Source organism: Chroicocephalus ridibundus, chromosome 16 (assembly GCF_963924245.1).
Source record: "Chroicocephalus ridibundus chromosome 16, bChrRid1.1, whole genome shotgun sequence".
Taxonomy (NCBI): Eukaryota; Metazoa; Chordata; class Aves; order Charadriiformes; family Laridae; genus Chroicocephalus; species Chroicocephalus ridibundus.
The window spans coordinates 2,043,850-2,058,958 of NC_086299.1; the positions used below are offsets into that span (position 1 = coordinate 2,043,850).

The 15,109-nt window shown below is 45.1% G+C and overlaps 1 protein-coding gene across 1 annotated transcript; it reads right to left on the reverse strand.

Moving 5' to 3' along the window:
* Positions 1-6,580: 6,580 nt before the first annotated feature.
* On the reverse strand, positions 6,581-15,102 carry PARK7 (Parkinsonism associated deglycase). Its single transcript, XM_063353534.1, has 7 exons — positions 14,730-15,102; positions 12,442-12,574; positions 11,299-11,400; positions 10,609-10,668; positions 9,695-9,764; positions 7,947-8,033; positions 6,581-7,039 (listed from the first exon to the last, which is right to left on the reverse strand). The coding sequence occupies exons 2-7, from the start codon at positions 12,529-12,531 to the stop codon at positions 6,879-6,881; spliced, it is 570 nt and encodes a 189-aa protein (XP_063209604.1). The 5' UTR covers positions 12,532-12,574; positions 14,730-15,102; the 3' UTR covers positions 6,581-6,878.
* Between the last annotated feature and the right edge of the window lie 7 nt (positions 15,103-15,109).

Here is a 15,109-nt window from a genome sequence, read left to right on the forward strand (position 1 = left end):
GTCATCTGAGCTTACTCAGACCACCTGGATCTGCAGCAGCCTCCGGGATATGACAGGACGCCACTGGGACCACCGCAGCTGCAGCAAGAGCGCGGACGCGCCAAGCCCCGGCCCCGTCATCGGCAACAGGGACTGAACGGTGACTGGGCACCAGCCTGCCAGGGTCCGGCAGCCGCGGGGCTCGGCAGTACCTCCGCTCTCTTTTTTCATGTTTTTAAATTACGTTAAGGGTGTTAATGCTCTGTAGTTCTCCGAGGAGGAGGACGGAAAAAACCTCACCACCTTATTTTTGTTCCAAGGGATATACGTAAACGCTGATAGCAAAGCCTGTGTCTTTGTAAGCCCGTACAGGATCCTAGAGCTGCATTATTCCTAGAGTTCCCTAGCGCAAACGTTCGTTTCTCTTCTGCACAACCAAAAGGAAGGGAAAGTACTCCTTTGCAAAACAGAGTGGAAGAGCAACCAATTAACACATCAGATGTGGCAATGAGAGAAGTTCGCACAGATAACTGCATCGTCTGTTGCCAGACAGCAATTCCCCACCCAACAGCAGATTTCCTGTTAAAAATGCAAATGACAGCGCTGTGCCCATCCGTGGCCAGACTCATCACCGCGCAAGCAGCTTGGCTCCTGCCTCCAGTCACTACAGCGTGAGAGGGCTTCTTCCCGACTTATATACAAAATAATACAGGAGAAAGTGGGAGGCTGAGACTAGAGCTGCATGTATGTGGAAGTAAGCAATGCTTTCTTAGAACTCATTTTAACTTGGAAATGTTTCAACGCACAAAGGTAGGCAGGTCCCAGAGTGGACAGTACTTAGAGCAACGCATGCAATTTAAAAAGCGGGTTTGAAACTACATAGAGACTAGTCTCCCAAAATAGCTCATTGAAACTTAACAGCACAGAGAAACCAAACACCTAGTTTAAAGAACAGCTGTAACTGCAAGAACTTCAATAGAAATATGCCTCTTACAAGTCCAACAATTCAGAAATTCCTAAATTCTAGAAGCAAAAATCCATTCACAGAGTCTTGAAGAACTAAAGTGCTTCCAACTAAGCTACAGAGCAGAAAGTACCCTTGTTGCCACGTTTAGAGCCAGCAAACGACACTGCGACTGCCCAGCACCAAGCCCCGTGTTCTCACGGAGTAAACGGCAGCACGGGCCGGCAGGGACCGGCAGCTCCTCCACCAACAGCAGAACACAGCCAAAGGCGACCGCGAGGCGGGCACGGCCCCCGTACCTGATCCAGGGGAGCAGCAGCCGCAGCCCGGCCATCCATCATCCGGCAGCTCCGGAGCAGAGGCAGGGCCAAAGTCAAACCAAAGCCCCCTCAGCACATCAAAGACCAGAGCTGGCCCTGAGCCCCCGCTTAAATAGAGCTGCTGGGGCTGAGTGGGCCCAGGTGAGGCCGGTCAGGGCCATGATGGGCTCTCAGTGCCCGCAGCTGCCGCTCTGCCCTGGAAAAAATCTGTTTCCAACCTGTTTGCAGGAGCAATGGTCAGCGCTCGGGACCATTTTCAGTTTTAGGAACTGGCAGCAAATTTAGGCCAATTCTTTGGGTATCCTGAAGTAGAAAGCAGTCTGTCTCAAGCACATGCTGCTGCAACGCACGTGATTTCAAAAGCTCTTGTCAAAAACCTGAAAATTGACTCTGGGAATTCCTGGTCAGAACACAGGAGACTAATTGATTTGGACAGCTATCAGTAAGGAACTTCACTGATGCTTCAGAATGGAATTACTTCTCTTTTCACTAAGTTTTGAACAGCAAGTAAAAACGCTGAATTAAGGAAAATTCAATTTGCTACTAGACTGGAAGGATTAAGTCACGAAATTACACTTTAAATTTATACTCTGATGAAAAATAAAGACCTTGAACTATCTGGGGCTATAGTCAGAGTCAAGCTACATTGCAGAAGCAACTCCAGAAACACGTCCATTTGCATTCAGGGGATTCCTTTGATTCAGAACATCAGCTGTACAAGATTGCAAGGAACACCGAGAATCCAAAAGGAAATTCTACCATAACCGTGGACGAGGAGAGGAGGGTTGCAGCCTTTAGAGCCGTTACTGAACCGTGTGTGCACCTGAACCGCGGGCAAGTTCTGGCTGCGGCTCAGAGTTGTTGCCAGCGTAAACTGTAAAAACAGTTACACCATTGATAAGTAGAAATCAGAAAGATTTGCTCAGAAAACCATTATGTCCCTAGTCCTGCTGGGGAACTTCAGCAGCTGAGGAAAACTTCAGTGTCACCACTGTCACTGTTACAGAGGTCTCTCTAGACACAAGTCTAGAATACAAGTGCTTGCATGAGATCCTCGGACAGCTTTACTTCTCTACCGTTACTGGAATGGCCTTGAATTAAATTGTTAAAGGTATATGAGTATCTATAAGACTCGAAGGGATGTAAACTCTACGTAGGGAGGAATTATTTAAGGTTATACAAAGGGTATAATTAGAAGCTGTTGAATGAAGTTAAGCAAAAGAACGAGCCTGAGTATAAAAGCTTGCCTCTCAATCAGTGACACCTCCCAGCACACAGAAGGGTGTTACAGGGAGCACAAAGGCTCTAGAGCCGCCGAAGAGACGGAGCGCGGCAGAGAGCACTGCGATGCCCAGCTGCTGTGCCACCCAGTGGAGTCAGCGCGCCCGGACAACACAGAGGAATTACCGTACCTAAAAAGCAGGACACTGGGTTTTGCAAGGCTGAACCTGCTTCTGCAGCCTAGCATCACGTGTGTCAGCATCAGCCCCGTTTCCCAGAGCGTGGACAGGAAAAGACAAACCCGTAAGGCTGCCTAGTCCCTTAACTAGTACTCTGCTGGTTAGAGTATTCAGCACAGAGAGACCTGGATTCAATTCCCTCACCTCTGGGCTGCTCCGCACGCGTGGAGCTCTGCTCAGCGTCCATGTATGCAGAAAGGTGGATGCTCCTGCACAGGGAAGATCCACGCAGAGGAGGTCTGGCAGGTCTGGGAGGGTCGGTCTGCCTCGGGGTGCCCACCCCACTGAACGCACCCTAACTGAAGGAGGTGGGCCACTCTCTGAGGTGGCACCTGCCGGCCGTTCACACAACCTGCTCCAAGACCCGTCCCTTCCCCGGATGCCTCTCAAGAGACAACAGGGAAGAGGCTGAAGGACAGATAAATTGTGCCAGCAGGGGCAACCCGTCCCTTTTTGCTGTGCTTCCCAGAAACCTTTTAACTTCCTGCTGTGTGATGATGCCGCAAGAACTACAGAAACTCCGTGGAAGTTCAGAGCTGGACAATGTTCGCAGGGCACGCGTCTCACTGAGAGGCCAGGGCAGGCACGCCTGCGCTGGGGCCCGCTCGGCTCTCCTTTCACGTATTTTGCTTTCTTTCCGTACTGCATTTCACGCCGATGTACCACATGCAAGACCACATTCTAAACTTGCTAAACTATACTTTAAAATTTTGGGCAACAGTTTATTCATCCACTCAGTGGTCTGTTGTTTATTTTTCAAATTTCAAACATTGCATCCCACATCCTACTAAAATGTAGTCTCCACGTAACAGCAACGCATCCTTTTTTTCTGGAGGCAGAGTATGTGAACACAAAGGATGATATGGGTGCAGTGCTCCTGATTATTTCTGTCATTGGCACCTTCCTACTTCTCCATTACAGGTTTGTCTTTCCAACCCAGTCACATGTCATCCAGGCTGATGGAAGACAGCTGTCTTTTATCATTTTGGGATTGTTGCTTGTATCTTGCATAACAATGCATCTTTTTGTTGAAAGAACAAACAAAATTATCTGATTAAGTAACCATTCTTTGCTCTGACAGTCCCTGTGGGTTTCATGCCTTGTAGTTAGGTCGCACCAAACAGTATGGCTAGCAAGCTGTCCCAGGCTTGTAATTACTGGATGAAGCATATTCCCCGCTGTACTTTCACAGCTGTAAGTACTAGTGCACAGGCTGGTTTGCTTCCGTTATGGTTGTGTTTGTCTCCACCTATTTGAAAAGCAATGCCTTTCTCTCTAGAAGAGGATGCTTTCTCTCTTGCTCGGAGGGACATATTCCCGGGTTAGGATTTGTGCCTGCTGACAGTACAGCGCTGTGTACTCTGCTTTCCCTTTCTGGAAAGAAACCTGCCAAAGAACTGCAGCAAAACTGGACTGCTCACTCTCCCCACGTTCTTTGCTGCTTCTGGTTCAGAGCTGCTTCTTCATTCATAAGCTCCTTCATTCTGAAGGAAAGTATTTTTCAGCATTGCAAGTATTCGCTGCTGGCACTTGCATCTATGCCACCTTGTGTACATTCCTGTTCCTAAGTCATACAATACTTCTCAATTCAATAAAAAAGCTCACTCTCAATTACGCATTCAAGCCTACACAACAACCAGAATCAAGAGAAAAAACCCACACTATCCTTCAGAGATGATATGAGGCAGACAGCAGACGCTAACTGACTACCTTCTCAGCAGGAAAACAAACAAAACCCCAAACCCTCCAGCTGTCAGGGAACAAAGCTAGAGAAGAATGGATGTATTCCCTTCATTTTAAGCCAATTCTATGGCAGCAAATATCCCATTACCATAGGCTCTAAAACTAAAGCTTGCCAATAATAAAAGGGCACAAAATTTCTAGCATTCACGAAGCACTGAGCTGAAAAGTACCTCATCTCACCTTTCAGCAGCAGATAAAGGGGACTTTAGGAAAAGAGAGATGTAACAGCTAGGGAACCTCTGTATGAAATAGATAAGGAGAGAGGAAAAAACATTTCACAAATTGGAAGGCAATTTTTTTTTTCCTCAAATCAGCAAATTGCTTCTCAACACTTCCCCTAAGAGGAAAATTAGCATAATCTTAGTCGATACACCTCCCCTAACTTAAAAACTGGGTTAATGACACCTTGTCAGAAACAGAGAATCCATGTAAATTCAGATTTGCTGGACATCTGCAATGTAAAAGGTTGAGAACAGGGTCAGCTTTATGAAGGAAACTATGATACAAGCAGCATTACCACATTTCATTAATCAAGGCCTTTTTGCTGAATGCAATGAAAGACTCTGCAAGTTAACCAGATACAATTGGCTCTAAACTCATTTTACTGAGTGCTTTTCCTATTACTATTTTAACAGGAGCGGGAAAGACCAAATGTACGCATTGAAAACCTCATTTCAGTAAACTGAACTCTCTCAGCCTTAGAACAGAAAGTAAAAATGAACAATGAAATTTCTGGCCACTTTGTTAATGTCTTATATTAAAAGATTTCTGGAAGCCTTAATAATACAAGCATGGAAATATTTTCCTTCTAATGCTATAAAGTAGTACTACAGCCCAGGAATGCACAGCTTTTCCTGTATTCTGAATCATGCCCATTTACAAACCAAGTGATTATTCCAGATTCTAGGATGAAGAATCTTTCCAGCATTTGGTTTACATTTGCATGGCAATACCAGTTAGACGTGCAGATTTAACGAACAAACATGTCCAATCTTACATAGATTACAACTTTTTGCATATCTTGAGCATATTTCAAAGCTAGAGAAACATATGGAAGATTTCCTAAACAAATCAGAGGCAGAGCATACAGCTAAAGCAGTTCTTCCAGTAGACACTAACAACGTGGAGACATTTCTTAATTCTAAATTTGCAAAGGTGCCTATGTATTTAATTATCAAAATGTAGTAATTGAGAATGAACTTGTTTCCCATTAAAATAAGCAAGCACAAAGACACCTATGCAGTCATCTTCCAAAGTTCAGACTGTGCACTTCAGGTGTACGCAGACCCAGGTCTCCAGATGCTGTGGTAACTTCAGAGCCCAGTGAGGTGCCACCTCACAAGCGTGACTGCTGGCAGAGGCAGGTAACAGCAGTTATTTGGTAGAAGAAAGGTAGAGAAGACAGACGTTGATCCAAAATTCTTAATTCTCATGGGGATACAGCTCCACTACTTCCTCAAGAGACCTGTCCAACGACTCCTCTAAACTGACACACGCTCGCTTTAAGCCAGGCTTGTAGCGAGTTGGGATTTATAGGAAGCAGAAACAAGCGCTGCTACTGGTGGTAAGCTACGAAGTCCAAACTTCCTGCTTTATGCCAGTTATAAGGTGCCTAAATAGCTCAATGGATCTGCAGTCATTTATGTAGAAGACAAATTCCAACGGTATCATGGACACACCTGCTAGCTATAGGAACTCCAGGGTACTTGACACAGTAAGAATATTCCTACTTTTAATTTAGTTCCGTGCTGTCTTAGAATTAATACTCATTATTTGCCTTATTTGTATACAGGAAACTAAGTACTGTTTTAACGAATTCTAAGTTACAACATGATCTATTTCACAGAATCATAGAATATCCTGAGTTGGAAGAGACCCCTGAGGATCATCAAGTCCAACTACTGGCTCCGCACAGGGCAACCTAAAAGTTAAGCCAAGTATCTAAAGAGTGTTGTCTAAACGCTTCTTGCACATTCTTCAGAAGCTCACACTTCAGAAGGACTGTGTGAGATCCTAGACAGAAGTTGTTTTGAAGAGTACGTTGCTAGCCATAGTGCTAAAAAGGTTTCATGAATCTGAGTTGCGAGAAAACACACAAAGAAACAACACACAAGCAGGGTTGCTTCATTTTTATTTACTCAGCAAACATTTGACCATGTGATTTTTAAATGCCATCCAAGAGATAACTAAGATTTGGCTGCTTTTTTTGTGACGAAGCTTTTTGCTAACAGGATCTTTTTCCAGAAACGAAGACCATTAGTTTGTTAACGTATCACAGTTTAGGTAAGTACAGTTGCTAGCTAATTTCACCCACAATTACATGGTATTTACAACAGTGCATCTCACAGTTATTCTACAAAGGACAAGACCCTCTATCTGAAATTGTGCTACTCCCTGTCCCGCACCAGGGTTTCACTCCTTCAATATTAGGGGTGCCTTCACCTGTTCGGCCACTTCCTTCCCCATCAGCGTTTCAACAATGGCCAACCCAAACTCAAAGCTGGTACCAGGGCCACGGCTGGTGAGGATGTTCCCATCTTTCTCCACGCGGCTCTCGGAGTAGCTGTAGTGTGCTTGGGGGACACACAACAGAAACAGGGTCAGTCTCCAGCACCGTGCCCACAGCTGCCACAGGGCACCGCTGCCCGCAGGCTACAGCAGCTGAGAGAAGCTCCCCGCCGACAGCATCGTGCTCCGCAGAAGGCACCTCAGCCCCCCTCGGGCTCTGTACCCCTGCCCCTCCGGAACCCAGCAGCTCATCGCTGCCTGCAGTCCTCAGGGAGGAAAAGGGCCCGCAGGGCGCTCTGGCAGCTTATTCACATGGTATGGGAATGCACCTCTGATTCTACAAGCTCATCAAGAAGCGCTCGCTGTGCCTGTCAGTTCCCGTGAGGTTACTTTTGGAGTCAGACTGCTTTTCTGTAGCTGTTCATAACTTTTTTTTTTCCAAATGCATGCAGAGGAAACTGAAGGAACCCTGCCATCTCCTGCTCACCTTCAGACTCGTTAATGTTCACAGAATGACTTCTTAGTAATGGTTCACCACCACTTCCTTTAGGTATGAGAAAGAAGTGTGGATCCATCAGCTGCTCGTAGCACCAAAGCTCACAGCACTCATGGGAGAGCAGCAAAGGTGCTGCTGGGGTTTGCTGTTGGGACCACTGAGGCAAAGAACCAAAAGGGCAAGAGATGGCTCAGCCTCAAGAGAATAAGGGAAAAAATGCTCCTAGTATAACAGCAGCCGTGTATTTTCCCCAAGGATGAGAATGTTAATACGGGCCTGTAGTTTCACGTTAAGCAGACTTAGAAATAGTCTTAGCATATTCAGTTGAATTTTGATTCAGGAAAGCATTAAGGAAATTCAGAGACACAAAATAAGATACAAAAGCTATTTTCCTTTCTTTAAATCAAGGGTTAAGCTAAAAAAAATAAAAATTCTGAGAAGAGTTTAGAGAGAAACTTATAAAAGTCATTACATACCTCCATTCATCATTTTATCTTTGGCCAAAGGGTGTGTTGTGACTTTGCTCCCAAACCCTATCCCATGTGCCAGAAGGGCAGTAGGACCTGTAAGGACACAAAGGTGCACCAGTGAGGAGCTGTCTTCTGCTACATACACTTTTAAGAACGCACGTTTGGGCACTAGGCCCTCAAGGGCCAAAGCTCACCGTGGACAGACTACTTTTTATAAAACTGATGCCAGCCCTATCTCTGAAGCAAAAAGCCTCAAAAAGAGCACAGCTGTATGATCTCTCCTGTTCTATTACACAAAATGCCCTGTGCAGGAAAAAATTAAGAATAGAGAAGGTTTAAGGAACACCCAGTTCACGCAGCTGTACTACCAATGACTGTGCTGCTTTTGAAGGAGTCAAGAACAATGGTCATTTTACTTTGAAAAAATACATTTTATTTAAATCTGCTTGAAACGAAGTAACAAAAAGTCCGTATTTCAATCTGAACATTAACTAGGTACACTTCCTTTGCAACCTTGTTAAACCCTTGAATTTAGAGACTTAACAGGTACAGTTTCATTTGAGCAAGACTTTACATGCTGGAATTGTGTGCCAAGCAGTATTTTGGACAGATCATGGGCTAACCACTAAGTTTTTGGTTTTAACCATCTTTGTCTTTTCTTTTCATACTTCCTCCTTGGCCTGAATTGAGGAAGAAGTTTGTGTCAAAAAGTCTTAGGTCATCTGACAGAAAATCCTTATGGGAATTCCAAGAGAAACTGAAGGTAGGATTTGCCTAATGCGAGTTTCATTTCTGTACATTCAATTAATTTCAGATATAGTCCAGGAAATAACCTTCTTTGCATACAGCTGGAATCAGCTACTAAGAAGCATTATACCCAAATAAACGAATTGTCCTGTTTCCAAGGAAAGGCCGTTATTGCGCAACCGTGAATTTGCGATTGCTCTGCAAGAGATACAGATAGAGAAGTAGAAGACTACCACTGCCCAGTTCAAGAATGTTCACAACTCTGTACGTGTATCACCTAACTGAAGAATGAAAGCAAAAAAGAAAAAAAACCCAAACCAGCAACGTACCAGAAAACAAAAGTGAAAATACACTCCACAAACAGACTGTTAGACTGTCTTTCACACACTCATCGCCATCTCCTCATTCTCAGGTACGGGCACCTAGGCCAGACTCTCAGTTCAGCTGGGAGCAATGGCAATTGTTCATCTTGCATTTTTACAAACAAATCTTACAAAGGAATGAACTGGACACTAGCTGTGCAGAATATGTAAGCAGACAAGCCTCTCCTCAGAGTAATTCCATCTTTTGCCACCACTCAGATGAAGAAAGGTGAGACTCTACTTCTATATTTACAGCCTTCCTTCTGAAGCTAAAGGGCAGGAGAGAAGATGTGCGATAAATTTATAGCAATGATGTTCTGCCAGCACTGTGTCCTCACATAAAGGTCAACAGAATAAGCAAATATTTTATAAAAAATCCTAGCACATTACCTTTCACTTTTTATTTTATAGACAGTAACACAAGTGATTGAAAAGAACTGCGTACCAAGCAGAAATTGCAGGAAAGTGTTGACAATATTTTAGAGATTCCTCTGCTATTAAACATACAAAAAATTCAAATGCTACGGGGTGCATGTATAATACAAATCCCTGCTACTAAGTGACAGGAATATAGATTTCTAACTGTGTGCACGCCTCTTCAAAATATCCAAATGCTTTACAATGCAAGACATCTTGTTAACCCACCTGCACATATAGCAGCAATCAGGCCTTTTCTGCTTTCCTGGTCCTTCAAAATGTCTTTCACAGCAGGAGACTGTATGAAGAAACCATATCACAAGTCATTGTTTGGGGTTGATTATTTGAAGCATTGTTGAAATACTTTCCACTGCAAATTAATAAACAAGTTTTACAAAGACAACCAGTTGACAACTCTCCATCCTGCCTCAGGACAAAGGGCAATGAAAACACTAAGAAGTGGAAAAACTGAAACCAATAAATACCTGAGCAAGGAAGAAGCAAGGAAATCAGAAAGAAGTGCAAGGAAGTACTTGGCCCACAGAAACGCTGGTTAATCCATGGCCATAGAAAGTTGTTGTTCAAAAACTTCACGAGTTAAATAGGAAAGAATATTCACGAGATACCTCCAGACAGTCTCTATCATTCTTAAGGAGATTTATACGGGGTATTTGTCTCATATTTTGGGGCTTGCAAACTGTGATACCATCTAAATCCTATCTGATAGACTGACTTGCTTGTCTGTCTGCCCTTCATAAGGTATTTATACCAGAACTACAACGGTTTTGCACCACAAACAGAATTCTTGAGCAAAGGAAGAGAGTCCTGTGGGTTCAGCCTGCTCTGTATTTCATGGAATTAAAGCTTCATTTCCCACTGTTTCATCTTCATATGATTATGAACAGAGACTGTCCCACAATACCCTTCCACTTTTATTCTGCTTAACTCAAGTCCAACAATTCACCCACTTGTCCCACCCATATATTCACAAGAAGGCTTAAGACAATTAACAATTAGTTTCCTGATTCGTTCAGAAGAGAATTTTCAGATGCTGAACTGAATCTGCAGGATTACTAAACAAGTGTAGACCATCGCACTACTCAGGAGGATGCCCATGAATCTTTAAGATACCAGAACTTTACCTCTGACAAGTTTTGAGCTCCAAGGTTACCCCCAGGCAGGACCACAACATCATAAGGCCCCTAAACAAACAAAAGATAAAATTGTTCTGATGAGCATAGGCTGGTACATTCATTACACCGTTTTAAGGCCACTACAGCTGAGTTGAGCAAGAAGAAAAGGATCTACCTTTTCTTCCACTGAACAACACTTTATGATCAGAGAACCAGTTCCAATTATGGAACAAAATACTGTTTCCTCTTCCAGGAAGAGCCTATTATCAATAAAGTTTGTCACAGAACTAACTTTTAAGCCTAGTGCATTTAAGAGCTTCAGCAAACAAATAGCAGCTCTTGCATTGTAAGGACAAGTGGTTTTGCTCCAACTTTATTGTACAGGTCTAACTATAGCATTGTTTAGCTTCCCATCAGAACTTTTCAGTTGTTCCAAATCTCAGCATTTTGTTGGGCCAACTAACATGCAAAATAAAGCTCTATGTTTGATGCTTTGCAAGAACAAACACCCGTGCAGAAATAAGAAATGTGTCTGATCCTAGCATGCTATGAAGCAGAACAACAGTGAAGAGGAGCACTGCAGGATGTGCAGTTCTGTGATTCACTACTGCATAGAGCTAACAACATGCAACATCTTTCTAAAGGTAATGCGTAAGCTTTCCAAATCCACCTCCGGAACTGTGAGAAAGGCTAACCAACCTCTTTCCTGGCATCTTCAAGACTGGCATCAGGACAAATGAAGACATCTCGACTGCACTGCACTGGTTCTTTTCCTGTTAGGCCTGCAACAGTCACCTTGATCTAACAGAAGAATACATATATCACCACAATTCAAGAACTCAGGGCGTTTTTGTTAAGTGTTAGTTAGTTCTAAGTGTTAGTTCTTAAGTAGTAAGCAGAATGAGCAAAGCACTACTGAAAGCTGTCAAGAACAGGGCAACACTTAAGCTTCCCCAAACCATGATTAAGTCCAAACGCACAAGGTAAGCAGTGATATTCACCTAGAGATTAACAAATACCTCAAATAGTTCAACTTTCCAAACAGAACATTTAGAAACTATCTGATCCCACAGATTTTAAACAAAACAATACAACCCAGGAGAGCTGGACTAAGTATTCCAGATAACGAATTAAAGCCTCTCTGCAGGCTCAAGCCATTCTCAAACACACTTACGGCATATTCAGTTTTCTCCCTTGATTTTTAGGTGCCTGGTGATAACATCATAGATGTGCGTGGCACAGTTCACATTCACTGAACAAGCAGACAAGCTTGTGCTTCTTATGGCAGCCAAAGTGGGGACTACATTAATGGAATGACAAAGGTGGTGGGAGAAGGCAACTTTTATTTTAGTTGTTTCTACACGTGAAGTTGGTGTATTTACTTAAAATCTTATTTTCAGACCTAATCAAATGACAACATTGTGTACCACTATAGTTGCAAAAGTAACAAAGAGCATGAAGAATCCCACCAAGTAGCTCAATAAAAGCTATGTAATGTTATGAGCTGTAACATACTGAACTTTTCAGACCCCTACAAAAAAAGCACTTCCTGTTACTATGCATGGGAGTAGCCACGTTTTCTGACAGGGTAAGATGTACTTGAAACATCCGCTCCAGCCTACATTAGGCTCAGTATTTTAGAAGCCTACCTTTCGCACAAATGTCAGTTTCCATGCATGCTTATCTGGGGCATGGCACAAATATTTGCTAACCAGTAAGAAGGCACAGGTAAATTTTCATCTCATACAACAGACTATACCTACCGATGAACATCAACTTGATGCAAAGATTTTCCCTTGACCAATTACTCACAAGAAGATCTTTCATTGTCCGCATACTCACCCCAGCTCTTCTCATAACATCAGTGGGGATTACAGTTTCCATTTCCTCTGCCCCTTTTGCTAGAATCACCAATGCTCTTTTCGAGGCCATATCTTGAGGGGTTGCTATTAGGTGTGATGGTTGTGAAGGGAGGCTGAGGGGGGGGAGAAAGCAACAATGTGGTTAGAAGGCAAACGGCCCAGCATGAATCCTTCCTAACAGTGAAACTTAATGGTGAGTAATTTGCATTATCTTTCATTTAAGCCACCTCAAAATCATTCACTAGCTTTAATTAATATTCATAGCCATCCCATTTAACTGAAGAGCTTTTTACAAAGAATGCATTACGGTATTAAGGGATTAAGACATTTGTGCAGTGGGAGGCACAGCACATCACCAGAACAGGAAGCAGCTTGGCCTAATCGAGACTTCACATGGCCCGAGTCCGACAGAGAGAGGGGTTCAAGGTGGGTGGCAGAGCTGTTTTCAGTTTGCACGCCCTCACTCATACCCAGACTACTGACTCCTACCCAGGTCAGCGTTTATAAAAAGGGCTTGCATGAGCTTTGACCTCATGTCTGGTATTTAGTTTCCACACAGCACGCTTCATGAAGAGTTTCCTGTGACTTATAATGACTCGACCAGTGCCCCTGCAAAACCTGAGCAATAGATTTTCTGGTATTTCACAATGTTGTGGGGGAGAAACGTGTGTGCACATGTGTGATGGGGGAGCAGACCACAGAATTTAGCAAATGGAACAAACTTTTTTTACCTTGTAAATTCAAGCTGAGGTGAATAGCCAAATTTCCATTTGAAGGTTAAGTTAAAGTAACTTTAACTACATCATGTGAAATACACACTAACTCATACTGGTCTGACAGAACTCTGTGAAAGCATCCATGGTGTGAGAGTGCATTTCACAGGTCATCCACTCTATGAGACAGGGATTTTTTTCCCATGTAGGGACTTTCCATCCAGAAATGCCTGTAACACCTGGGACCTCTTTATAAAATAAGATCCACGTTTAGTTACCTATATGAAAGAAAACCATCTCCTCATCCTGCTTCAACTTCATCTATTTTCAGGTTCACTCCCAACTGTCAGACTCATTTAGAAAGATGTTATTTCCAGAATGCAGTAATATACAGTAGCATGTCCTGCAGCATGCAGGACCAGCCCAAGCAGACTAATTCAGTGTGTCAAATCCTGCTTTTAGGGCAGCTTTATGTATTGTCAAATGCAAGGCCAACTGAACAAGTACATTCAAATCATAGCTATTAGCAATAACTTTAGGACAACCTGGACCTTCTTAATAATTTGTCTGGAAGGCATATGTTCATTCTGCAAACTCATTTTTTGGTATGAATTTGATTAACTAGCAACAGGTTACCTGAATAGCCACAATGCAGAAGTACTGCATTTGCTTCTTACCGTAGAAAAATACCCTAAATCATAATTCGTATCCCTCTCTTTCATTAGTTCTATAGATGCAAATAGGCACCTGCTCCTGAAAGTTTTACTCTTTCCTCTAATCTAGCAAAATACAGCCTCTCACTACTGTCCTTAGACATTTATTGTAATACACTGACAAATTCTTGAGCATCAGCACTGTTCTTTACGTGGGTGCATATGTAAGTAGCTGTCACGCTGTAAATGCTACCAGGGCAAGACTGTTTTCCAAGAAGGCAGAACCAAGTTACACAGACCTAACAGCCACTTCATTTAACAAGCTACGTATGCGCAGTAACGACAAGTCTTCCGTTTGCTTCTCAGTGCAAGTACGTGCACGGGCTGCCTCGAACCTCTAAGCTGAACGCGCTCCCTGTGTGGGTCTGTGCACATTTCTCGGGATGGCGACTTCTGCAGATGGCTGAACCCGAACTCTAACAAGGCCGCCTTTAACAAAATCACACCCTCGATGCGCCGACCGAACCGCTGCCCCCAGAGGGTCGGGAAGCTCGGCCACCAGCTCGGCCACCAGCTCGGCCAGCCCAACGGAAGGCCGCGTCCCCACACGGTCGGGTATTTATTCTGGGACACGGCGCCATTCGACGTGGCGAGGCCCTCAGGAGCCCGCAGCCGCAGGGAGCGCGGGGCCCGGGCAGACAAGGCAGCGGCCTAGCCCTCCCGCCCTGACCGCGGCCGGGCGCCGCGCCGAGACACCGCGACCGCTGAGGCCAGGCGAGGCGAGGCGAGGCGCCGCGCCCCGCCGGGCCCCGCCAGACCCCCGCCCGCCGTCCCCCAGGGACTCCTCCCGCCGGAGCCGAGCCGAGCCGGGCCAGGCCCAGCCGGCAGCGGCGGCGACTCACCTCGGCCGAGCGCGCGGGGGACACTGGGAGACCCCGCCCCCCGTGGCGGTCGCGCCTCCGCTTGGCGGACGCTCCGCCTCCCTCCGGTCCCCTCAGAACGCACCTTCTTCGCGGTGAGACACTGCCCAGGGCTGCCCTGAGGGAGGGGGATGCCCCGTCCCCGGCGGTGCTGGGGGCCAGGCTGGACGGGGCCCTGCGCAGCGCGGTCTACGGGGAGGCGCCCCTGCCCCTGGTGGGGGTCGGACTAGACGGGCCTGTACCGGCCCCTTCCCACCCGAACCGCCCGGTGATTCAGAGACCTCGCCGGGGGCTCCCCTGGCCCTGCCCCGGGCAGGGGGTTTCGCTGCCCGCGCTGGGCCCCCCGCGGAGCCCCCGACAGC